Below are 27,541 nucleotides of genomic sequence, written 5' to 3'. Positions count from 1 at the left end.
CTAATAAAATCCATTAAAATGTGTATTTATAAAAGGAAAAACACATTAGTTTTGAAGAAAGAATATATTTGGTACAGTTGACAATGATCCTATACTTTTATTTGTCGCACAAAACTGCACCTTTGCCCTTTTCATATAGAAGTCATAACAACATGGCTTGTACTGCCACCGTGTCCTGAATGTGATTAGAAATACACGATGATCATAGGTCAGTCAAAACACCCAAATTCACAACAAGCCTTTCTGTGTAACAGCCGAAGTGAAGAAAAAAAAGTTGATGTGAAATGTTCACAAGACGGTGGAATTCCTTTAAAACATTAGAATTGGTAAATTTGTAATACCAGTGCTACAACAAATTTTCCCCAAAATATCTGTGCGACATAGAAATGACTATTATTTAGTTTCCCCTGCTACCCGTGGCACTGAAATATGAAAGGGCTTTTAAAAAGGAGGCACTACACGTACGGTTTTAGCAACATTCAACATTTTAACATGCAGTTAAAATCCAACAACCAAAAGAAAAAGCACAAAAATCTGTCAAGCAACACAATTCCCAACAGGCTGTCAGTAAATTCTGCACAAAAAGAACAGGTTCATCCAGTCAGTCCTTCAGCACTGAGAATCATGGGAATGCAAGGAATTACAGCTACACAGTATCAGGCGAGAGACTCTGTATACAAATATACTTTTTCCAGCAGATACACTATTTACATGTTTCATGATTACATTAAATATCAACTTAAATAGATTACCAAAATATTTAAATATCCTGGTATATAAATAGTCAATATTTGTCACTGTTGTAAAAGCATTTCTACAGGATTGTCTTCCCATTGCTCCCAAGGAAAAAGAAGCAAAAAAAAACCTAGCAGAAATGTTTGCAGGAGTTTGATTTTTCTGACCATTAAACTGTCAGACTTAATGGCAGTAAAGGCATGATCGAGTCCCAATTCTCCCTTGTGATATTTAACCCTGATTCTTGGATGAATTGTACCAGTACCACAATGAGGATGTTCTGGGATGTTCTTCACTAATCAGCCAGTGTTGGCAGGGGGAGAAGTAGCTGTACAATTACTGGTAAAAGTGGGGATGATCCATACTTAAACCCAAGAGTCATTGTCTAATTTGTTTCAAAGTCCCCACGAAGGATTTCACTGGCAGAAAATGTGAGGAAAATCCCCTCAATAAATGTTTTGGTTCTGGCTGTGTGCTTTAAATCGCTGTCACCTTCCTATTGTAGTCCTAAAATCCCAGCTCAGATCTTAATTCCGGCATAAAGTTCATCAATCTGTTCTCTGAAGTGGCTCCGAAGCTCAGCCCTCTTGGCCTTCAGGGTGGGAGTCAGCAGACCGTTCTGGACAGAAAACATCTCAGGATGTAACGCAATATCTCTCACCTGCAGTCGGAGAGGGAAATAAGAATAACAGTGAAAAAAAGCATTGAAGTAGGGCAATTAATGGTTAAATATTTGCTTGAATAGTCTCTTTGTTTAGAAATTGTTCAAAAACGGTGAAAAATGCAAATCAAAGTTAAAATTGAGCACACTTCAGAAATGACAAGCTGTAACTAATTCCTTTAACAATAAACTGTTAATAAGTTTAACCATGTATTCAGTAAGTCCATGAGAGCGGTTAATCAAGAATAGAAATAAATAATAGAAATAAAGAATTAGTTCTGATTTAAATATACTGTTGCGTTTAAATAACAAAAACTTGATGGTTTTGTGATGAACATGGCACCTGTTCAAAAGACTTGAGTCCTGCCTCTTTGCCCAAACTCAGGATGTCCTCCAGAATGGCTTTCTTCACCTCCTAAACAAACAGGACAAATGTCAGGCAGCCGTAAACAACTGAACTGTACGTTCAAGAGGGCTGATAATAACAAATCCGACCTTGTTATTACACAGCTCAGAGTAGGATCCTTCAATCGCCTTTTTCTTGGCCCAAATCGGTAGAAAGTCTGGATCAGGTACAACTATCCCCACCAGGCATGCCTTAAAAATACAACACGGATAAGATCATCAAGAACAGGAAATGCTACAAACTGTTTGTAGAATTTGTGTGCGTAAAAAGGAAGTGATTAGTTTCTGACACAAATCTGTTAGATTAATTAATCGCTGACCTGTAAGCTATCACCGTGAACGAATATCTGGGCCACTGGGTCGCTGCGATTATAGACGGTTTCTATTTTCTCCGGGGCAATGTACTCTCCTTGTGCCAGCTTGAAAATGTGTTTCTTTCTGTCAACAATCTTCAGAGTGCCATTCTGCAATAAAAAGAAAAGAAAAAAAGAGTAAATTTAAGTCCAGCACAGATTTTGGTCACATATTTGTCATTCAGCCTGTTGTTCTTACTGGAAGCCATTTCCCAATGTCCCCTGTGTGCAGCCATCCGTCCTTGTCGATCGCCTCAGCTGTTTTTTCAGGGTCTTTTAGGTATCCCTGGAATACATTTGGTCCTTTGACACACACCTACAGTGACAGAGATTAGTCGTTTAAACCTTCAAGTACACAGACATTCATTTTTGAGCATTTTTACTCTTATTTTGTAGCTTTCACAAGTTTCATGATTTACCTTGCCTTTTGCTCGCCGCATTTCTTTTTCATTCACTCGCAGCATTATTACAAATAATCAGTTACCAACAATAATATAAAAAGGGAGCACAGTCTCTCCTTAAAGGGTTTCCTCGCATTGGTACACAGGACAAGTATCAAATTAGACATGAAGAACGAAATCTCAATTTATGAAGGAAGTTTGAAACCTGTACGTTTTGAATTTTGGTAGCAGTCCCTTTGAACAAATGCAAAAGGTTTTCAAATGATGCGACAAGCAATTTTATGGTCCTAAATCTTTCAGTCTCAGAATAAAATACACTGGCAGTATTCATTTTTAATGAAGAATGATAGCATGTTATTTAAGTACAGCATTGTGGTATATAGACGTCTACTTTGTCAGGCTCCCAAACATGTCTTCTTATTAAGGTGGTAACAAATTTGCGGCTGTTCATCAAAGCATAAATGTCAGTTTTCTAACTGAATGTACAGTCTGCTTATCGATTATAATGAAAGTCAAGGCACAGAATACACAGTATATAAAGCAAAAGGTGCATAAACATCACAGAGAAATCCAGTTTTCCCTGTTAGCACATCTATTGCCCACTCGATGTCGATGGGTTTAGTCTCATAGCCAAGAAAACCACACTGTGTGGGGTCGCAATAGCTCAACAAGATAAGGAGCTAACAGACATGCTAGCTGCTCTGTGGGGCTGCACTGAGCCATCCACTTATCTGTTGGGGAAATTCACAGCAACCCAAAATAAAATAAGAATATTTTTTTTTTTTTTTTAAAAAGCAAAATCAGCAAACTCATGGTGGAGATCAACAAAAGTAGTAAAGTAGGGGGCTTCAACCCCTGACACTGATTGAAATACTGCAGTTGTCTGACTGACACCACATTAAAGTCATGCTGCTAGCTGGCTATTAAAATCCCTTGAAATGAATTTGTCCACATAAAGATAAACTGGAGTCTTCAGTTTACACATATGCTAGGAGGAGCCGTTTCCACAGGCTAACAGGTCAGTGTCATTCCCACTGGACACACTGTTCATGTAAGTTGGATAAATTCATTGTTGGTTTTGACATCTTGAGGAGATTTGTTGAAAAACGAATCAAAACTACGGCCGAATTTACCTTCAACTCGTTAAAATTCTACAAAATGCCGTTCGCTGCGTAAGAAATCACAGCAAATTTAAAAAAAAAGATTAACCAATCCACAGTGTGCATTTGTCAACAAAACACTGTCCTCACCTCTCCCTCTCCATTGGCAGCCAGGTAATTCATTTCTGCCACATCCACCAGCTTAATAGCGTTGCAGGGCAGAGGAGGTCCAACGTGACCTGATGACAGAATAGTCACAGTCTGGTTTCAAATCCTTGAGTCTAAAATATGTCAGAATAGTCTTTAGTGGAAGTTTGAACATTTACCAGCTGTCCAGTCTCCAGGCATTGACATGGAGCATCCAGCTGTGCACTCAGTTTGCCCATAGCCTTCATAAAACTGTGGATATTATGAGCAACATTAGTTAAAAAAAAATACATCAGAGTCATTGACAACAATGTGTGTGAGAGATGAGGCTCACCTGACAGCCGAGAGCAGCTCGTAGGAAAGTCAGGATGGTCGGAGACACCGGAGCTGCTCCTGTGATCATGAGTCTCACACGACCGCCCAGACTCACCTGCAAAGGTAGAAACCAAACAATACGGTCTAAATATGTAACTAAAACTGTTCCTTATTTATTAGGGTTCACAAAACCCACTGCAGTTTCAATTATAGTAATGACTGACTATTAATGTCATTCACCCATAGGACTGAACTTCATTCAGAGAGTTCTTTAAAGCCAATTTTTTTTCTTTCTAATTTCTGTAACAGCGAAGACAAAGTGCTTTTAATCAACGTGCCATTTCTTACCTGCACTTTTTTGAAGATGAGTTTGTCCCACATGCTGTCCTTTCTGACAACTCCACTTTTCATCTCCGCCTCTTTCCTCCTGAAGGCAAAATCAAGCAGCCATCTTTTCAGTGGCGTGTTGGCTTGACCAAACACCTGGACAGCATGGAGAAAACTGCAGTTAGTTCTCCGTAGAGACTCACCAGAGTTTCTATTTAACATTAGCAGGTCATAGAATCACTACCTATAACAAAAAAGATTTCTCTTTTCCCAGAATAAACACTAGATAAAAGTACCTTATCAAACATGCGGTTGAGGAGACGTGGGACGACGGGGAAAATGGTTGGCTGCAGCGTTTTCAGATCATCCATTAAGAGTCTAATGTCCCCCTGAAAGAAGCCAATTCGAGCCCCGTGGATGAGGATGACGCACTGAGGAGGTAAAAGAGGCGAGGCGGTTCATTCCAACTTGTTTAAATTAAAAAAATTAAAAAAAAAGTGTGACTTTTAAACCAAAGGGAGGCACTAAATCACACTAGACATCTATTGTTATTTAAACCCACTAATATATTCACCACACACAGCTCGTCATTCCTTAATAGCTAAACCGAGTCATTGAACACATTCAAATGTTATTTGATACTTTACCTAGAAGAACATAAACACTGATAATCTTCGTGTTGTAGACTATGCATTGACATTTTTTAGGGAAATGTTTCGTCAAGTATTTACAAAATAAGACTAAGAATCTGACTGAATTAAACTTTAAGTCTGTTGCAAGTTTTTGATACTATCGACATAAATACTCAGATTGGGTTCAACAGATAGCTGCTCTTAAATCTCATGAAGTACTGGTGCTATAAAAACCTTGGATTTTACTGCAATGAAAGGACAGGACAGACTTTAAACATTAATGGTCAAAGAAAGAAAGCCATAAGAAACACAGCACTACTTCTCTCATAATAATCCTACCATTGGTTCTGTCATTTAATTATAAACCTTTTGTCTAAATTCACTGTAAAAAACAAACAAACAACAAAACCCATCTGTAGGTAAGTAAGTCCACAACATACCTGCACAACCCTCTCAAACATGTGAGCTAGGGGGAGATAGGATACATGAATGTCATGGAGGGTCAGCATGCAGTGTACCTGCAGAGGACACACAGAAAACAAAACACATGCACGTATGCAGGTCAAGCATGGCGTACTGTACCTCCACCACCCTCTCAAACATATGGGCCAAAGGGAGGAAGGAGATGACCACATCTTTAGGGCTGGGCTTCAGTGTGCCCTGGACAGCATCACATAGGGAGGATCAGAGGAGGGAGCAGGACGGAGGAACAGAGGCAAGGACAGGAAATATAAAGGGGACAACCAGAGTCAGAGAAAGACTTTAGATTTTAGGCAAGATCGCTTATGACTGAAAAGGGGCGTAACTGGTTTCAGAAGACGGACTGGAAAAACTAAACAGTCTAAAGATGAGGACAGAGTTTCTTGTTTTTTTAATGCACTTTCACATTTTTAACCCTTAGATGTAAGTGGGTCAAAAATGACCTGTATAAGAATCAATGTGTTTTGTTTCATTTTGGTTAAGAATAATCATTTGTATTATTTGTTTTTATTCTATTTTGGGCCACACAAGAATCATTCAATGTTTAAAATATGTTTATTTTTCAATTTATGACAGATTTTAAAAAACTTTAATAATTGAAAAAGAAGAATATTACGCAGAACAGCAATAGAAGGTGGTAAACCTCTACTCTGACATTTCCCCACTCTTTTCCTCTAACTGTTGCTACTCTGTTTCAGTGACACTACCGACAGTGTGTGGTCCACAGTAAATATATTCTTGAACGCTCCAGTTGATAAGAATCACAGATGTCCATGAGATTCTGTGGGAAATGTGGGTCATTTTTGACCCACTTATAGAAGCTTGGGGAAGTAATACAAATGTTGTAATTTATCAAAAAGTATAAAAGGTAAAAATTTAAATGGAATGATATCAAAACATGTCGTTTGAGGAATACCTGGAATATAAAATAACTTTTTATTCCAAAGATATTGTAAGAAAACAACTTTACCAGGTCATTGTTGACCCACTTATACATCTAAGGGCTAACAGTGTTATTCATAATAATGGAACAGCAGAATTGTGTACTTTAAGATATCGTTTAGAACTGTGATGCTGTTGTAAATAACACTGTATTTGCTTTTTGGCCTTTTCTGCCTTGTCCTCCATGTTTAATTTCTAATGTCTTTAAAACTTCAGTGCAGGACTTTAAAATACAAATGAAAGACCTTTCACCACCGGGTGAATGCTTTTGCAGTATGTTAAGAGTTTTAAATTTGCTTTCTGTTGGTGTGCTGGTAGATCTGAAGAGGGGAGAAACCATAGTATTAGACTCAGAAGAGGCTCCAGCTGTAGCTCCACATCTGGTCGAGACAGCCGCACAGGGGCAAACACCAAGGAAGACAGTATAGTGTAATTTCTCTCATTGCCAGAAGGGGGAGACAAAAGTTCTACACTCGGTTGTCAGGAGAACTGGGAGTGCAATCATAAATATTTGATTTCATTGTACCCAAAACACACAAAGGAGCGGAAAACGCTTTTCTCAGCCCTGAGTCCTGCCTGCGGTCTTTCTCTCAGGAAGCCTGACTAGCCTTCAGTAGGAAAACAAAGACGCTTGTTGCCGTGAGCACACGCTTGGAATTGACTCAGAGGAGTGCTTCATCTACTCTCTTATCTGGATTATTGTTGTTTAGAAGTGAATCAAACTGTAAAAACCTAGTGGGTGTGTTTGTTTACCTGTGTTATTTTAATGAAAGCTGCAGTGTTGCAGATTACATTTCCGTGAGTTAGCATTGCACCTTTTGGGTTTCCTGAAAAACAATAAACAATTAGGATGATAATGTTTAAAAAAAAAAAAGAAAGAAAATTAAAGAAAATTCTAAAACTGTAAGAGTCCAGTGATTACCTGTGGTTCCAGATGTGAAGCAGATCAGTGCGAGGTCCTCTGGTTTGGGAGGCTGTAATCAGATCACAGATCTACAGTAATGCTTACAAAGCATGAATGCACTTAAAAGTGTGCATGAGGCTTAATTTCTGTACTGTGAAAAACCAAACTTTTATCCTGGATGGATTCCTGCTGATTAGGTTAATTATCTGAGCTAAAACAATGATTTTCATTGTAGCTATTTAGTAAGAATTAAGAGCCTTCTGTGCTGTGTAACCAGCAGGTCAGACGAGGTCCTACTCACCACTGGTGTCTGGTGGTTAGCTTTACCTAAGGCCTGGAAGAAAGACAAAACACACAGTTCTAGCAGGAAGTCCTGATAGTAATCATACCTTAAACACACAGCACATCAGGGCCTCATTTCCATTTAGTTCTAAATGAACATGACTGAGTGACAGTGTGACTCAAATAGCAGCTAATTTTCATAAACATCTGTTGACACATAGAGAGGACACGTAATAATATACGGATCATTCAAGCATTGGAGGATATTTTACATCCCACCCATCAAATTTCAAATAATCCATGTACAAAATTCTAAAACATCCAGCTGTGTAAATTTACTTGTCCTGAGACCAGATCTAAATGAATAAATAAATAAATCTGGAGTTCCGTCTAAAATGTCATTTTTCTCTTATCCCGCCTCAGTGATGACCAAATTGAATCCCAAATGCAACCGTTGAAATTAATTTTAAATCTCCTTTTTTTTATGGTATTATTTTTTCACTGATGTCTCTTGTAATTGTGGGAGCATTTTATTTAATCAACATAATATTTTAAGTAATAATCATGCATGGAACATGTGTCCCACAACAACCCCGTTAGCATAACCTTTTTAGCTCGTAGAAGATAAGGGAAAACAGTGAATCACACGTAAACACTGGAATTAAAATCATCAAACAGTTTTCCAAAAGAATGGGTAGAGCAAAGCTATGTCCTCTCTTCTATTTTTCATATTTTTTATAGCATTGTCAGCCTTGATTCAATGTCTCACTCAACCTCATGTAACTCTGTTATGCATATTATCAGGATAGGACAAATTCTTTTTTCTTTTTTCCATCAGTCAGTTTGTCCTCTTGGTCAGCAGTAACAGCTAGCTAAATATCTAGCTTCTACTGCTGAGAAAGAGCTAACATTAGCATGGATTAACAACCCTGTTACTGTGATTAGAGTAGGGTTAGCAAACAACAAATAAAACATGGAATAAAAATGGTACCATTGATGTGTAAGCTGAGCCAATCAAGCCTTTGATAGTTTATTACCTATTATTGATGAATATTTAGCAGAAATTGTAAAAGAGAAGGTTTATTTTCAAACATTTTGAAGCTCAAATGTCCTCCAATTCTGGAATGACCCATAAAGATGAAAAAATAAAACAGATCAACACTTCTGAAACCCAGCTAGAAATAAATTAGATATTCTCACCTCAAAGTCCTGCAAACTCAGGATCTCAATGCCGCTCTCTTTTGCCCGTGTCACCAAGTCACTATCAAACTCCTGCATGAGAACAATCGTCTTCACCGTTCGTCCTTTTTCGCCGACACAGTCCAGAATCATACGAGCCTTTTCGGCTACATCACAGATCACTGTGGAGATGGTGGCTGGAAAAACAGATGGCATCAAATTAGCCGCTTCGTCAGTATCAGTGTCCATGATCTGAAGAGCTTTCATAATGCTGCAGGTGGTGTGGTGTTAGTGTGTAAAAGTGCTCTTTTGTTGTACCTCTGTCAAAAATGTAGCCGATGGCTTCGGTGCCGAGCGTGTCGTACAGCGGGACGGCAACCAAGGAGTAGGTGTAACAGGCCAGCTCTGAAATGGTCCACTGCACAGACAACACGTTATTATTACTACGGGTTTAAATTTTTCCTTTGTTTTAGTGCAAAAAAGTACATTCTGAAAATGTTCATATTTGAGGAATTATCTTTTTACAAAACATCATGAACAACCTGAAGTTTTTTTATGAGAAATTAATTCAGTTTCAACAACATTACACCTCAGTTTATCATTAACACATTACAACTTACAGATAACAGAGTGTCTACAAAGGCACAGAACATTTAATCACAGGTATCTGGAACTGAATGATACAGTATTTACTTTATGATCAAAATGACAAAAGTCAGACAATAAAAAGACAGAAAACTACAAAAACAAGACAAAATGTTACAAAAATGAGACAAACGGCATTAAACAAAACAAAAAAAGAGACCAAAAATGACAAGGGGGACAAAATGAGACAAAAAATGACTAAAGCGAGAAAAAAAAAAGGCAGTCAATACAAGCAAGACAAAATGGAAACTAAAACGAGAGACATGACAATAAAATCTGACAAAAACAAGAGAAAATATTACAAAAACAAGACACAGAATGACAAAACAACAGTGAGCCATCTAGTATTTTACTTTATGAGCAAAAAAAGTTTTCAAGGAATAGAAATTATTTTAAATTTGTAGTTTTAAAAATGTACAAGTTGCAGTTAATGTCTTCTCTGTAATTTTTACACTTTACAAAGTAAAGTGGGCCAGATTGGACCCTCTGGTGGGCCACTTTTGGCCCGTGGGTCGCATGTTTGACACCCTTTCTGTAAATGCTACAAATATAAGACCAACTGAGGCCTGATAATCACACTGAATTGCTATAAACTGAAAATCACCCGAGATGTAGGTAGTGACTCAGAGACTGGAATATGACTGTAGGTAATGCGATGAATGGCTGAATTAAAATCTATTTCAAGAACTGCTTAGGTCTTTACTCACTCTGTAACCATCTGGATTTGCCTTTTTCTTTTGTCTTTGTAAAGCTAGAGGGTAGTTTTCTCTAGCTGACAATGGATAGTACACTCATTTTTGCATCACACTAATCTGACATTTAGTACTTTGCTTCTTCACCCTCTGAACCCAAAGTAGCTTCTGGCTTGTTTATTTACTCTCTTACACCTTCACTCACTTTTTGGCTATTTCTTTTACTGCAATAAAAACTCCTGCACCTCTATGGAAACAGCTTAACCATGTCTAATAGTAGAGAGAACTTAAAAATGTCCTCTGTGCTGCCAAACAAAGTTATGATAAAAGAAGAAAAAAATTGAAGTGTTTTTTCTTTCTATTACACAGTATAGATATTTTGCTATGTACATTTTTTATGTTTTTTTTTACTCTTTTCTTGAGTGTTCCACCAAAAAATTCACAATCTTTTTTCTTAAATGAGTGTTGGTCACAGCTGAGACAATAATGGTTTAACAGTTTCCCCAAGGAGCACTGAAATTTTACGCTTTTACATAATCTGATTAGAGTAAACAGTGTAGATTTTGGCAGTTTCTTAAATGGGGCATGTGGAATGAAGTAATTTTGAGGAAATATCAAGTTAGAGATTATAAGTTTACATTTAGTCAGGTTTTCCAACTGGATGGCATATCACAGATGAGTAGGTCAAGTACAGTCAGAAAGGTCAAACTGACGATTCTCTCTGTTTTTGCAGTTTCTCATTCTGATAAATGGTGTCATTTTGCCGATTCTTGAAAATGCAACATTCTCTTTAAAGCCACCAGTGGGTGTTGAGGTTCAGAAGGTTAATTAAACACCGTGATGGAAGCGCAGAAGATGAGGAGTTGTACCTCTGGTCTGTTCTGGGAAAAGATGCCGATGAATTTGTCTCCTGTATGAGAATGTCCTTTGTGAAGGAGGGCAGAGCCGAGATTCTCCGCTCTGTCTGAAACCTGCGCGAGAACACAAGACAGATTTTAAAGTTAGCTGTTAATTTACAGAGATTGTTGTTTTCAGCCGTCCAGACCAATTAGTTCACTGCGTCGGTGCTGTTGGTCCTCTGGAAATCTATAATCGACCCTCCTCAAAAAAAATCTAGGTGTGATTTCTGACAGTGCTTTTAAATTTGACAAACAAATCTGATGTCAAAACTGGATTCTTTCAGTTGAGGCTGTTGGCTAAAGTGAAGCCTTGTCTGTCCCACAGTGACTTTAAGAGCGCCATACATGCCTTTATAACGTCTAGGCTAGATTAATGTAACTCTGTATGTCGGTCTTGATCAGACGTCTCTTCGTCGGCTCCAGTTGGTAAAAAATGCTGCTGTCCGACTACTAACGGGGACAAAGAAACGGGAGCAGTTTTAGTCTTGCTCCACTGTCTTCCCGTCTGCCTCAGAATTGTCTTTAAGATTTTATTGTTTGTTTTTAAAGGTGTAAAATGGGTTGGCACCTTCTTATTGATCTGAGATTTTAAACCTTCATCGGGCAAGTGATCATATTTGGTAACTTCCACACACATTGAATACGGCGTTGCTCCCACCTCTCAGTGAGGTCGAGAAGCATGTGGTTTTCACTCAGCGAATCAGCCAAGATCACTCTACGTTACAGCACACCACATCGTATCAAACTTTCTCTTTTCTCCGAAGTTCGAAAAAGACGGACTTGGCTCGGTCCTCTTCTATATTTGCAGTCAAAACATCAGAACTAACCATGGTTGGTTGACAAAATTCACACATTTTAGGGTTGAGTAGTTGTGCTAAGTGACGATATATACATTTCTTGAATTTTTTTATTTTTTTAAACCACTTACGGGCAAGGAATCATATATATGGTAACTTCACTGACCTGAATTTCAAAATGAGAATAAAAAAATTTTTGAAAAATGTCACAAAAGTAAAAGTCTTGTTTTGTCCTCCAGTAACATTCTAGGATTGAAATTTTGGATATCAAAGTATTTCACTGGGTGTCCTGTAAAGGCTGAACTGTCCATGCTTCAGTTTTAGCTCTGAGGTCGACCAATCAGATGGTCCTTGAAGTTCCCAGATCCAGACTCAGAAACAGAGGCGACCAAACCTTTTCTGTACCTGCATCCAGTCCGTGGAATCACTTACCTGTTCAAATTAGAACCGCTCGGTCTCTTGATACCTTCAAGAATCTACTGAAGACACATATGTACTCTCTGGCTTTTAATTGTAGCTGAGCGTTGATGCATTGATATATGGCATTGTTTATCTTGCTCTGTATATTTCCTCACAGATTGTGTCTTGTTTTCTATTTTGAACTGTAAAGCACTGCGGTCAACCTTGGTTGTTTTTTAAATGTGCTGTATAAATGACTTAATTATGACAGTTCCACCTTGCCATATCTGTGCTCCACATCTCACCTCCTGATAGGTCTGCCACTCGTAGGGCTGGTTTGGTTTCCTTGATCCTAGACAAGGTCCATTATCTGTGAAGGAGAATAAAGCCTCCTTTTATCAGCCTGTCATGTCTTGAGGGAGCTTCTCATTTAACCCATTAAGAAGAGACACTCACTTGATACTCTGAGCCCTCGCTGGAACACCTCATAAATTGTTTGTGCGTCGTCGTAGTAGTACGTCATGTGCTCGTCGCTGTCATTCAATACTGATCTTCTCGCGCGTTCTCCACCCTACGAGGAGGAAAAAAAAAAACATCCACGAAGTCTCTTGTGAAGCCTGAACATATTTGTCCACCGATGACGAAAGACTGAACTACAAGTGACAGCACTTTCCACCCTGAAAAAGATAAAACAAATATTGACAAAGCCTACTTCGCCAGCACTACCGACTAACTGTGGTGCTTTAAATGTGGAGAGGAGTGAGGAAGCCGTTATCTGAAAACCTGCAGCTGTGATTAAGCTTCAGGAGAGGATCCAGTGAACATTCCTGGAGACTGAAGTTAGCGGTTTGGTTATCTTTTGTACTTGTGTCGCTGGAAAGTGCTTCAGCTATTCCTCTAGCATAGTTAATTACAAGGCAGGAGATGGAGAGCAACCTTTAATAGTTGGAAAGGAAAAAAAAAAAAGCCAGACCCCAGACGAAAAGACAATTTAGAGAATATTACTGGAAAAGAAGAGATCACTTACTGGGATTTCCACCGACTGCATACCGAGATCACAGGGTGGTTTGAGAGCTTTTGGCCGGGTGGCAAACCAGTAGGTCGTGATGGCGGCGAAGGCACCCATCCCCATGAGCGCGTTGGTAGGAAAGCCTCGCACATACTGGCGAACGTCATCCAGCTCAGGAATCCGCAGCTGTCTCAGGACTTCCTGAGCCTGCATGGCTGTTCTGCTCTAAAGCCTGCTGGGAAACACAGACAGGAGAGTGTAATTTGGAAACTTGGATTCAGGCCTGATTTCTTCACTTCTGCATGTACGTTTCAGTTCCATATAAACTCAAGGATTCGTTTGGAAAAAATACAATTTACCACTTAGTAGGACTTTAATCAGGACGTCTTCTATTTACTGTAGGTCTCGGAAAAGGAAAGCTTCTTATAAACTGACCTTTATGTTAGAACAAAAGAATTCGAGAGTGAGGTGGCTGCACAATCAAAACCAAAAAGCAAAACTGAATATGCCCCACGTACTTTCACTTTGTTTCTCATTTTGTTTCACTTGCACATTCACTCTACCAAACATCTCTGGAAATTTAAGTTCAGAAGTAGTACCATACACCACAAATACATACACTTCCGTTCAAAAGTTTGGGGTCATCCAGACAATTTCATGTTTTCCATGAAAACTCACACTTTTATTCATGTGCTAACATAATTGCACAAGGGTTTTCTAATCATCAATTAGCCTTTCAACACCATTAGCTAACACAATGTAGCTGTTTCCAGCTAGAATAGTCAGACAGGAAATCTAGACAAATAGAGAGAATATAAAAATAGATATGCAGTAGAAAAAAAAATCCAAAAAAGACATTTCTAAGTGACCCCAAACTTTTGAACAGTAGTGTATAAACATCTTTCATTGGTGAGCATTCCAAATCTAAAATTGTAATCTCATGTTCCCATTTGATGCGAACGCTCTGGACTCTCATTGTCTGAAGCGTTACGTCTTTCATTTCTTTCTGATACGATCGATTTCTGACGTACTGACGCAACAACAACACGAAAATATACAAAACCAACATAAAGCTTCAAGGACAGAGCCACAGTGAATCATTCAGGGCAGCAGCAGCATTCAGTGCTGTGATTCAGTGATGATCCACCACTTCTCTGTTTACTATATTTGATTATTTCGCTGCCACAGTCCTTTTAACTGCAAACAAAAAAACCTCTTTTAAAAGTGATCTATGAACGCTGATCAGTGTATATAAGGACTGTCACTGTGAATCACAAAAGAGTATTTCATTGACTGCCAGATACGTTTCCAATGAGCTGCTTTCAGTTTAAAATCCACACAACTGAAACAACAGTTTGTCAGACACAAACATGAATCCAAACGCTTCAGAAACAGACTGTTGAAAGACATATTCGTGCCTTTGCTCTTCCACAAATGTTGTATACAAAAAGAAAGACGAGTTATCCTATTCAGCAGCTGTGCGCTTGAACACAAAGACGCAGGAAGGAAACATGACTCCACACATATTTTCTGATCACAAGCCTCTGTGGAGATATAAGGACACGACCGCAGATGCTGAACACACGGCACTGAACCGCTGCTTTCGGAGGGGAAGAAACGCTGTCTGGTTGAGATGTTTTAGACATGAGCTCATTGGGCTGAAACCTCACCCTTCAAAATCTTGGAAGTGCAGCTGTGTTCTGTTTAAATTTTAATACAACAATCGAAAGAGCGAGAATCACACCAACTGTCTGACTGCAGAATGCAGATTAGATGAACCTGAAGCAGAAAAGACATGTAAACTCACTGATTATTACATCTCAGTGCGGAAGCACATTAATAATTGAACTCGTCTCACATTCACATTTGTTGCTATCAGCTTGGACATTGAGGTCGATTCATTTGACCTCTAGATTATAATTTAACTGCCCTGTAGATAAAGGAACAAGTGCACAACCTCAGAGGTAACAATTGACTTCTCACCTACTTCTATTATTAACACCGGGCCCATGACAAATGGGACTGGTGCCAACTGGGACAAAGTACTGCAGTACTGCTTACTAACCTATCACTAAAACGTCAAATACAGCAAACTGTGCTGAAATGGGATTGCTGCAAATGTAATTTTCATATCATGAACATCTCAAAACAAAACACCAGCAAGATCCGTTAATGTTGTTCAGCTCTGTTTGTTCTCTAAAGGGAGGAAAAATTAAGTGAAAAATGCTTCAGTAAACCTCACAAATGCTCCACTGAAGGTGTTACTATCAGCTAATATGAACAGAAAGCAAGGATCGCACCACTTCTATGTCACCTCCTGGAAAATCTAAAACTAAATAAGTGCTCAGAAAGTTCAGCGTTACTAAGACAAAGTAAAATATGATCATTCTCTGTACTCACAGTTCCACAGTGTGTGTGAAGAAAGCTCGAGACTGTGTCCAAAGAGGAGAGGTATAGATATCTGAAAGGCCCTGTGCTGCAGCAGTTGCTATTAGAAGGACTCAGACTGACCTCTAATAGACCTCTGAAGTTCTCACAACTATGAATAGCAGAAACACGCCCCTTTCAAACAGAAACACAGACGCATGACACACCAGCAACCACTCACTGAAGAGCAGTTCACCAAGCAAGATGATTAAAACCCGCCGAAGATTCGTTTCGGACTTCACCCAGCGTCATGAGATGTTTGGTCTTAATTAGCAGAAATACACGAGTCTGTGTGTGAAACTGATTTTACAGAAACGGCTGCCACAAATTCAATATGAGCTGAGATCTAATCTGAGTGACTCAAGCATATTCAGTGATGTTTATTCAAGAGCAAACGGAAAAATCTTATCACGCATTATCTGGAGACACTGTGTGCAATTCTTGTGTTGCTGAGCGTCTAAACAGCCGGAACGAGTCAAACAAAGAACTACACACTTTACTCCAGGACAGTCCGTGTGTTTTACATGATAGAAGTGTTGACAGATTCCCTGTTTTTCAGCCGGAGAAAATGGGACTGCTGACATTGATTCATCTGCACAAACGTGAGCATGTGTGCAGATTCCTGAGAGTCTGAGATGATAAATGACAGTTTATAGTTCAGAGAGTCAATTGAGAAGGGATAAACTTTATTTCCCTGCTTTTCCAACTGTGACAAATGAAAATTGTGAGTGATATGAACTTTGTAGGCAGATTTGCTTTAAGACTGCAACTAACACACTACCATTCAAAAGTTTGGGGTCACTTACAAATGTCCATTTAGTTTTTTGCTTTTTTTTTTTTTAGAGAAAAGCTTTTTTTTTCAGTGAAGAAAATATTAAATGAATCAGAAATCCAGTCTAGATATTGTTAATGCGGTAAGTGACTATTCTAGCTGCATTTTAAATGGAATATCTCCATAGGGGTACAGAGGAACATTTCCAGCAACCATCACTCCTGTGTTCTAATGCTACATTGTGTTAGCTAATGGTGATGAAAGACTAACTGATGATTAGAAACTCACTTGTGCAATTATGTTAGCACTTGAATGAACGTGGGAGTTTTCAAGGGAAGCTTGAAATTGTCTGGGTGAGCCCTAAATTATTCAACAGTAGTGCATTTTCATCATGGATTTATCTGTCAGTCATTTTCTCGATTAAAAATGGGAGTACTTCTATAAAATGTTGATCGGAGTTTCCTAAAGCAAACCAAGACGTCTTTAATTGTCTTGTTTTATCTACAACCAAAAGATTCAGTTTATTATCATCGAAGAGGGAAAAAAAACACAGAAAATGGGAAAACATTAAAAATGTAACAAGCTAAGACATACGAAAGCTAAGAAATTGAAGATTTGTCTTTTTTTCCTCTTAAAAACTTAACCAATTAACTGAAATAGTTGGCAGTTAGCTCAAGATATCGACCACTGCAAGTCCAGAGTGAATCAGCTGTAAATACAAAGCAATACGCCTGAATTTTTGTGGAATGTAACAGAAACATTTGCTCTGAAATAGCTGTAGGTGATAAGAATAAACTCTTTACATGATATATGTAACTTTATGTTATTGTAAATTATATTGCGATGCAGTCAGCTTTTGAGGTATTTTTTTGATTGTAGAGATAAAGAAACTACTGAAAAGAAATTAAGGTTTTTAAATTACACTGCTATCAAAGCATGTGCCAAACACTGATTGATAGCAATGCCCAAATATAGTTTCATATACCCAAATATGGTGATGGCTATTTAGATAGATGACAAATGTACAATCTTTCTAAAATCAGCAGAAATATAATCAACATATTTTTTTATTAATAATTTAAGTGTTTTATCAAATAACTAAAATTGCTGTAACTTTGTCTGCATTTCTGTGATGCTTATTTTCTTAATTTTCCTTGAAAAATAAAATTATGGTAAAAAAATTCCAGCTTTGCAGATCATGTGTGTCTTTTTGGACAAACAACAGATTTTGAGTTTATGACAAACAAAAATACAAATCCTGCTATTACAGAAGTGACAATGTGCAAAAAAAAAAAAAGGCACATTTCAGTTAATCAAACAATTGTTTTAAGTATTTTCCATTTCAACATACAGCTTTGTCTGGGATTTTTTTCTTGCATTTTAGAGGCTAAATAATTCATCCAAAGAGTAATCAATAGATTAGGTGACAGTGAACACAGGTGTTAGTTACAGATCTACTCTAAGAATGCGTCTTTCTGCCAGATGGCCAACAGCAGCGCATGCTATCGGTGTCACTCCAGGCTAAGAGACAGAGGAAAAAGGTGCTGCTACACCCCTTCCCTCCACCGCCCACCTCCGCTCTCCATACTTGGACTGGGAGGATAACAAGCCAATAGCAGAGCCAGCTTGCCAGTCACCCCACACCCCAGCACACAAACACAAGACAGTGGAGAAAAAAAAAAAAAAAAGAGGTGGGGAGGGCAGCAGGTTCGTTTGACACATAACAGAACATGAAGACGAGTTGGCTGCAGCTCACGAGCAGATCTCAGCTGTACTGCAGAGTCACTCAAACCACCACCAGGAAGTGAGAAGAAAGAAAACACAGAGAGAGAGAGAGAGAGAGCTGCTCGGGCATTCTGGATTTCCTCAAAAAATGTTTTAGTTCCTCTTGGTGGGAGGGTCTGCTGAGAGTGGCGAGACATCTGACGCTCTGCCACACCAAGCTGCTGGTCGGATTGGGTGTCAGGGGTCAGGTTTAACCGTTTAAGCTCATTATTAAAACCTTATCACTGGAGGATTAACACATGCAGCCTTTAAACACACATAACATAATCCCATCATTACAAGACAGGTGATTTCACATGTCAGAAGCAGCTTTGTCTCAGCTGCGTAGCGTGCTGCACGGCATCAGAGACAGCTGAGCAGCTAGTGAGGTAACACAGTAGTATTACAGTAATAACACTTCATGTCAAGAGCTGCAGCAAAAGTGTAAAGAATGAATTAAATGGTGTGTGTTTCTTCCATTGAGACCAGACTACAAGATGACACCTCATTCATTTGACTGAAGATTGTTCAGGGCTGAAAAGTGATGCAGCTAAAAAAAAAAAAAAAAAACAAGTATCACAAAAAAATCCTTTATTTCAGTCATTAGCATTAATTATTGATCTTTTCTAAAGAACTATTTTTGATGAAGACTAGCAGAAAAATTGAATGTAATCCCTTTAGATTATTTATCAGGTTATATAGGTCATAATTTTGATGTTAATACACAATGAAAACACAAATAAATATGCAGATAACATACAAAAGGCTGCCACAAGTGCATCGCTTATATCGGTGTTTCTCAAAGTGTGGGGCATGTCCCCCCGGGGGGCCACAGAGGCATGGCAGGAGGGGAGCAAGTGGAGGACAAGGTCCGTCTACGCGGAACTTGAGACCTGAATTAATGTTTTAATGTCGGCCTGTTTTTCGCAGTGCGCAACAATACTCAAACTACGCTGTCACGGTAACCATCGTCAACTCATTCTGCTCCACCAACAGTGATCTGGCTGTCAGTAGTTGCAGAGAATGGAGCAACATTTGACCAGGACGAAAAGGAAAACAGAGCAGGACACAAGCAAGATACAACCTCCTGGAAAAAAAAAAAAAGTCAAGAAAGTATGACGAGGCTAGTCTTGCTCTTGGCTTTACAGCAAATGTAGTAGAAGGTAAAACAAAACTATCGCAGCGGACAGTACGAGACCAAAGCAATTAAGAAGAGACACAGAGACGTTACATCCCGTGTTCGCAGCAACATGTTTTGCATTGAGATGATGTAAGCTTCAAGTGCTGCGGTGATAAGTACACTCTTTGTTGCACAATTTGCACACAACTACACTTTTATCCAAGCTGCCATTGGGAAGATTTTAAAAAGAAAATTTTCCGTCCAACAAGCTCAATGCGGTCTCGTCTTTCATAGCTGTTCACCAAACTTGAGTGAGCTGGGGTTTGGTGACAGAGGAGGGGCAGGAAAGTTTTTGGTCTTCTGAAAGGGGGCCTGACGAAACACATTTGAGAACTACTGGCTCAGTTGGTGGTGGTGGGGGATGCAGGGTGGTGGGTGTTTGTAGACCCAGAAGCTCTTCCTGCTGATTAAACCAACGGTTCCCAGCAGTCGTAGCTTCCCCAAAGGGAGGCGTGCACTTCACAGGGCCCGTCATGATAGGATGTCAAAAGTTGTAGGACAGGTTGTACTTTATTTGAATGAGACAGTATCCTAAAACTTTTGACAGGGGGTGTACACATGCATAACACACACCTGTGCTCAGCGCAAGGTCATTTTGTTTGTGGGTACATCTATATTAAATGACTACATTCCATAGTGTTGTGATTTCTGACATTAATTTTTTCAAGATTTCAGCCGTCGGAAATGATACAACGACCGAGAAGCCTTGGCAAAGTACTGTGCTTTGAGTGCTTTTCTTGTTTGATTAATTAGACTTAATATACAGTAGAAGACATGACAATGTATTTTTTTAAATTGCAAAACATGGTTACATGACATGCCCACATAATACATAAGCTGTGAAGAGGAAGTCTATTTTAGCAATAAGTAACCCTGTCATGATGATAAAAAAAAAACTTATCGTTAAAAAGGATCTTATGACAGGAAACTTTTTGACACGGCAATCATTGCAAACCTAATATCTGTTAATCGATCCCTCCTCTGCATCCTTATTATGGGTTAATGATCATCTTGAGGAAATGTATCTCACTAAAGAGGAAGCCATCTACTCGGACATCGTTTCTTCACACACTCAGACGTATTGCAACATGGCAAAACTGTTCACACTTGTCTACAGTTTCCTGATTTGTCGTCAAGAAGACACACACACACACCAACCATCAACTGTGTTCTAAAAATGCAAAATTTTGACATGTAGAGTTTGTTTTCGGATCTGCTGTAGCTGGTCAGTCGCCAATACCTCATTGATAATTCAACAGTTTCACAAATAGCATAGCGCACCCTGAGGGAAGTAATTCAAACAGGAAAATGAGTCAGTATGCTCTTGTTGAAGCCCTTTTGCATATAGATTTACAGTGGTATAGCACAGGGATGCTCCAAGGCAAATGACAGACCGGTTCTTCTTGATTAGCATGGAGGCACAATAAAAGGGAGCAGCGAAAAGGAGAACAGGACGGGACAACCTAACCCAGTTCAGCGTATATGTGCTGCATATGGCAGGCCGGCTGACACTCAACAAGCAACAATTCACAGAGGAACAGGGTGAAGGGTGTCTGGATGGTTGCTGAAGCTCATGTGGCTTTAATGTGACATCTTCCATGTGCTTCAACCGTCTGCCTGACTCGTGTCCATGCCCCTTAAGTCACATTCAGCACTGGTTTTGGGACACAAAGGCTGACCTTGCACAAGACAACCTAAATCAAGACTTTAGGTCCTGACCTCCCTGATGAAACCTCACACTCTGGGTCATGTGATCAGGCAGCGGAGAAATTTACAGCGGAGGGGGAGGGCAGAGAGAGGAGGGGATTTGTGAAGTGGAGCAAAGGTCGCACACTCGTCAACGGTTACCAACACAGCATCAGGGCACATGACCTTTAACAATTCAGGTCAAGGAAACACCACCATTATCCTGGTAATGCTGTACACACTGACTGATATTCAGCTGCTTTTCTTCGTTCTCTGAAGTGACTTCCATCCAAATTTGATTTCAAATAGACATCTAAAAAGGGAAATAGTTTCACATTTTGGGAAATGCATGTTGTTTTATGTTTCTGCTGGGCACTAGATGAGACAACTGAGACTTACAGGAAGCAGCTGCTTAGCTTAGCACACATGCTGGAAACAGGCTCTGAGCAGGTCATTCTAAAAGCTTTTTCGTGCTGAAATGCTTGTTTTTTTAATCAATATTTACCTGGTCTGACAAAAAAAAAAAAAAAAAAAAAAAAAAATCAAATCACAAATATCAGTTTATTTACAATCCATTCACCGGACATTTTACTCTAAACCAAAAACTTTAACCTGCTGATGAGGTGAAAAGTGAAGGATTCATCACAGTCAATGGGCTTGATCCCTCTAAATGCCAGAACAAATTTCCATGACCATTCATTTAGTATTTGTTTGAAACAGGTCAGTCGGCACCAACGTGTTGGACTGACTAACACTAGAGCCGTGTTGCTGCAGAGTCCGATGACAAGAACTGAAATGATTATTATTAAGAGTTGTTAAATATTTTATGTAGATCAACTTTAACCCTTTAAGCTTCAGTCAATTCCAGCCGTTTTCAGTACAAAAAAAAAAAAAAAAAAAAAAAAAAAAAAAAAAAAATCGCTAATATTCTATTTTTAAATAAAAAAAATTACGAAAAATACAGGGAATATTGGACGGGCATCGCGAGGTGCATTTCCTTGAAAATGACCGATTCGGGGATTTTATACCGACTTCAGGACATGTTTTGGATAAAATAGTTTACTGGCTTGTGTCATCTGATGTAAAAGGTTGGATTATGGCCGTTTTTTGTGGAATCTTTTTTTTGTGTGTAATAAACCCGGAAATGTGAGTCGCGCTGTGTGCGTTGAAGCCGTGTATAGAGAACGGATGGATGAATATTCGTTTTTGTCGGACAAATGTGTTTTTCTCACCCGCTGTAGTAATCGCATCTGAAAGTGGTTTATACCGGCGGATTCATGAGAATCTAAGCTTTCCATCGGTGTATAGTGTTTGTATAATCGTGTTTGCAGCCGTCGGACATTCTTGAAATTCCTATGCAAATTAGTAGGTGTACCGCCGGCGGTACACTGAAGCTTAAGGGGTTAAATTAACTGAAAACACTTTCAGTTCTACACACGATGCACCATATATATCATACACTACCCTTCAAAAGTTTGGTATCCAACAATTTCATGTTTTCCATGAAAACTCAAACTTTTATTCATGTACTAACATAATTGCACAAGTGAGTTTCTAATCATCATTTAGCCTTTCAACACCATTAGCTAACACAATGTAGCATTAGAACACAGGAGTGATGGTTGCTGGAAATGTTCCTCTGTACCCCTATGGAGATATTCTATGAAAGATCAGCTGTTTCCAGCTAGAATAGTCATTTACCACATTAATAATGTCTGGACTGTATGACCCCAAACTTTTGAACGGTGGTGTACATCCAGATGCACAATCTGAATGGACACTACTGGTGTTGTCCCAGGAAATGATCGGACATTAAACAAAGCTGGCCTATACGGTCGGCTGAATGAGCTCAAAGAAAGACAGTGGTTGGAGATATGACATCAGTTTTGGGTAGTTTTTGATCTTTGTTTTTTTTAACCAAATAATCTTTTCCAAGAATAATACACTTGTTTCAGCTGATATTTCCCAGGAAGTTCCACTAGAAGTTCTTTGGGAGTAACGACATTCACAGTAAGTCAGTTCTCTCTTAATGCTCCATGCAGATGTGCGATCATCTGAGGGGGTTTTTGTTCTTTAAAAAAAAAAAGCTGGGTCCTTCGTTTTCTGCTCTCACATGATCCTCTTTAATTCAGTTAATGACATCCATGACAGTTTTTCTTTAAAGTCATCTGCTCTGAGCTGAAATTTCTGCCCTAAAGGCGACAAGTCAGAGCTGATTGTTGTCCAAACATCAGCTCGTTCACGCCTTTCAGCCTGCTAATCACCCAAAACACACAGACAGGCTGATACTGGTATTCTGAAATGACCGTAGCAGAGCGGGTGTCGGTTTCATTCACAGAACCACAAACTCTCCTCTCTGTTTGCTCTAAAGAAAGCTGCTCCTGTTCTCAAGGGCAAAAAACACATGATTGCATCTCCACGGTCACTTCTCTGTCCCCTCTGTAACCGGTCATGTGACGGCGGCGCACGGTCAAAACAGCGTTACCTCGTATTTTAAGAAGGACAAACACTCACTTAGGCTGCATTCCACAGATTCCTGCTGAAGGAAGTTTGCCGTAAAACGCCCCCTCAGTGCCAAGCACATCTCTGAACTGTAAACCCTGCTCCTAAAAACCCAAGCTTCTCCTTCATGGATACCAGCACCAACAAACAGAACAAACAGCTTCGATTAAAAGTCAAGAAAAAGTGAGAGTATCTGGACACGCTCGGTGTTTGGCTACGATTCATTCTGACTCGTTTCTCTACATGATAGAGCAAGGCTCAGACACTCATTCATTCAAAACCCAAATGTCTGATTCTCATCAGTCCGTCCCTTGTAGACTTTTTTGTTCAGGAAAAAACAGACACAGCCCAACCTTTGATCCGATTTACATACAAATGAGCCCGCCGTTTATTTCTTTATGGTTTGAAAGTCAAAAAGCAGATTATTAAAAGCCGTTTGATTTGTTTAATCATCATAGTGAACACCCACACTTGTAAATATTGTACTTCTTTTAAATCACTTTAAACTGTATTTTTTTGTACAATCTACAGTGTTTTATCAATTTCGACTGTTTTGTTGAACTACAGATAACTAGCAAAATCATAAAAAAGTATTGATTTATATGTCAATCACAAAAAAGGACAAAATTCTAAAAAAAAAAAAACAAAACGTGAGAAGTCTAGAGCAAAAATCTATGTTTACAAATAATAATTGGCTGTATTATGTTTAATTATAAATATATTTTATTTTATTTACTTTTGAACATTTCTATTAAATATTTAAACATTTTTTCATTTGTACATTTTTAAACATTTGTATTAAATATTTAAAAATTAAATTTATTTTTGTTAATTTTACATGTTTTCTTATTTTTATGTTGTTTATATTTAACATTTTTTAAATGTCTTTGTTTTACAGATATTTGTCAGGATGTAAAAGTCCTGAAAAAATGTTTTGTAAAGTTACTGTTATTTTACAGATTTTCCAAACTTTAAATTACAGATAACTAGGAAAAAATACACAAGTAGGAATTTTTACAGCAACTACAAAGGATAAAACTGTAAAACAAACAAAAACAGTCCACATCAAAAATCTAGATTTTTACAAATAGTAATTTGCTGCAATGTTTTTCTAAAGTTATTGTTATGTTACAGATTGTCCCCGTTTTGTTAAATTACAGATAATAAAATTGAAAGAATATTTTTTACAGTGAAGCCTGCATTGATCTTTATCACTGTTATTCATTTCATTTCCTCCTCATTTCCTCTCGGTTACATCTGAAGGGAAACAGTAAATTAAAATGACTTTTTTCACTTTGTTTGTCCAGCACTAGATGAGAAAACGGAAACTCCTCACAAATCGGTACAATAAATATAACCAGCAGCAGGTTAGCTTAGCTTAGCACAAACTCAGGGGGAAACAGAGGAAATGTGTAGTTCTGCTCTGTGTAAGGGTGAAAAATGAACCACCCACCTGCACGTGTAACGCTCCCCAGTTAACACGCCGAGTCTTGTTTGTTAGATCTGTAAATAAACACAAACATAGGAGATTATATTTTAGATGGAAAAAAATAGTATAAGGGCTGCACAGTGGCTTGGAGGTTAGCACTTTCGCCTTAAGCAAGTAAGAGTGATAGGGGTTTGGTTGGTGCGCAGGGGAGGAAACACTGGCACAGAAGTGGCAGTTTGCATTGAGATTTACAGGACGAGGGTTTAGACTGAGAAACTGACCATAACATAACCACCAGGTATCTTCTGTGCAAGAGTCCTGATGGTGCATCAAGTGGATCAGAATCACACTGTGCTGCTTTCTGAGAGCACTAGTACTCACACTATGCATGGCAAACAACATCTGACTATGTTAGCCTGTATAAAAATTATGCAAGTAGTCCCCAACTTCATTTATTTTGTAAGCCAACATGGGCTGTGCTGGACGAAGGGTGGAAAGGATCTTTCTGCATGGAGTTTGCATGTTCTCCCTGTGCATGCGTGAGTTTTCTTCAGGTTCTTGGTTTCCTCCCACAGTCCAAAAACATGCTGAGGTTAATTGGTGATTCTAAATTGTCTGCAGGTGTGAATGCAAGTGCATTTGTCTGTATATGTAGCCCTGTGATAGACTAGCGACCTGTCCACGTGTCCCCTGTATTCACCCTTAGTCAGCTGGGATAGAGTCCAGCCCCCCACGACCCTAATGAGGATTAAGTGGTGTAAAGATTATTATTGTATTCTGTGGTTTAAGCTTTCAGCCTCCTCAAGATCTCAGGGATCACAAGATCAGTGTAACAATCTTCTCATCAAGCCATTTTTGCTCCTTCAAGTCTTTTGTTCTTAAAACAACTGAAATCTAACAGAAAAGAGAGGGTATTTCAACGTTCTTTGTTGTAAACGAGTTGCTTTAAAGTCGAGCTTTAAATATTAAGCTCATTTCTTTTAATTTAGTGTAGAAATCTACATTTTTCTGTAATTTCAAGACAATAATTTTGCAAAAAAATGCGGATTCCTTATTAAATTATTTGAAGCCGTCGCTGCACCAAAAAGAAAATCGGTTTTCAGTGTCAGTTGAAAGAAGGGACTAAAAAAGGGCAAGTATTTTTGATCTTATTTATTTTTAAAACCAGATGGATAAAAACTGAACACAACATTTTTTCAAGTTCAGTTTTTTTGTCTTGGTAAACACAGGATGGATTCACCTCTTCAGACCTCAACAGACACAGTCCAGATGACTGTATTTAATCTGACAGTGGTCTAGTAGGAGCATCTTTATTTCAGCTATTGCAATGAACTCTAAATTGTCCGGAGGTGTGACTGTGTGTGATTGTTTGTCTCTATATGTAGTCTTGTGATTGACTGTTACCTGTCCTGGGTCTCCCCTATCTTCACCCTAAGTCAGGTGGGACAGACTCAGCCCCTCTAATGATGATTAAACGGTGTAAAGATAATGGATAGAAGAAAGAAATAGTATAACGCCCCCCACCCTCTCCATAAAGCAACAACCTGTTGCTTTTTGAAATGGTATTTGTTCATTCAATCTAGTGTCTGAAATCTCTGTAAAATAAGAATTTAGACATCTTATACTGTCAGACGTTGATGTCGGAGGTTCAAGTGATCTTAAAAAAAATCTGCACATTAAGAGTGACTCTGCCCAAAGAGAGGAAGCACTTAGGCGTGATGAGCTGCAGGCCACAGAGTTCAGCAGCAGATTTTCATGTTGTATGGAAATAAGAGGGAAGAAACCACTGCTGGGATCGTGACTTCCTCCAGTGTGCAGAGCAGGTCAGAGCTTTGGGGTTAGCAGGTCAGACCCTCACAGTCAGGGACGCTATGGCGGGATGCCACCACATGCACAATGGTTACACTGTTCCCCGCACACACCCCTTATCACCCTCCTCATTAACCGGGCAGCAGGGCCGTTAGATGCAAAGTATGCGACAGGAAGATTAGCGGAAAAGTTTCGAAACAAAGTATTATCTGACAGCCACTATCTCATCCCCTCTGATGTCCAAAATCTGCTCACTTCCGCAGCCTCATACGTGCGTCTTTCTCACAGATACCAACAGATAGTGGAAGTGGACACACTGTTCTGATTCAAGGTTACGCATATGAGCATCGAAAAAATAAGCACATGAAGATACGATGTGGAGACGAGCTGGAAAACGTGGCTCGTTCCGTATCTATTTTAAGGTAACAATAAAATGAGGCTTTTCAGCGGCTCTCATCCTCCTCTAACTCCAACAGACAGCTCTTGTGGCAGTCAGAGAGGATCTCCGTTTGATTATTGGAGCTTTAAGGCGACAAATGTTCCCACTAACCTGTTTGCAGCAGCAGTAGCAGCAGCACACTTGAACCTGATTCTTGAAGCAGCAGTAGCAGTACTGAAGGAGCGGCGGTCTGCATTTTGTGCTGTTGCTGCGACTCTCGGCCAATCAG

General features: G+C 39.0%; 1 protein-coding gene across 5 annotated transcripts; it reads right to left on the bottom strand.

Annotated features, from left to right (window-relative positions):
- Nucleotides 1-45: 45 nt before the first annotated feature.
- Nucleotides 46-27,541, bottom strand: acsl1a (acyl-CoA synthetase long chain family member 1a). 5 transcript variants are annotated; one of them, XM_022208505.2, is made up of 22 exons: nt 27,424-27,541; nt 25,089-25,138; nt 13,323-13,539; nt 12,752-12,866; nt 12,601-12,665; nt 11,070-11,171; nt 9,182-9,281; nt 8,885-9,060; nt 7,704-7,736; nt 7,421-7,472; nt 7,252-7,325; nt 5,517-5,594; nt 4,741-4,875; nt 4,466-4,600; nt 4,137-4,232; nt 3,982-4,054; nt 3,806-3,894; nt 2,354-2,470; nt 2,122-2,265; nt 1,892-1,993; nt 1,740-1,811; nt 46-1,396 (listed from the first exon to the last, which is right to left on the bottom strand). In XM_022208505.2, the coding sequence occupies exons 3-22, from the start codon at nt 13,515-13,517 to the stop codon at nt 1,256-1,258; spliced, it is 2,094 nt and encodes a 697-aa protein (XP_022064197.1). In that variant the 5' UTR covers nt 13,518-13,539; nt 25,089-25,138; nt 27,424-27,541; the 3' UTR covers nt 46-1,255. The 5 variants fall into 5 exon arrangements, with proteins under 5 accessions (XP_022064197.1, XP_051801792.1, XP_022064195.1 ...); XM_051945832.1 differs by lacking the exon at nt 5,517-5,594 and adding an exon at nt 5,659-5,736 and having other exon boundaries at nt 13,323-13,536; XM_022208503.2 differs by having other exon boundaries at nt 13,323-13,536; nt 27,424-27,540.

The sequence above is a fragment of the Acanthochromis polyacanthus genome, chromosome 3 (genome assembly GCF_021347895.1).
Source record: "Acanthochromis polyacanthus isolate Apoly-LR-REF ecotype Palm Island chromosome 3, KAUST_Apoly_ChrSc, whole genome shotgun sequence".
Taxonomy (NCBI): Eukaryota; Metazoa; Chordata; class Actinopteri; family Pomacentridae; genus Acanthochromis; species Acanthochromis polyacanthus.
Note: the sequence above shows the minus strand (reverse complement) of the source record. Positions and strands in the feature narration are given on the sequence as shown.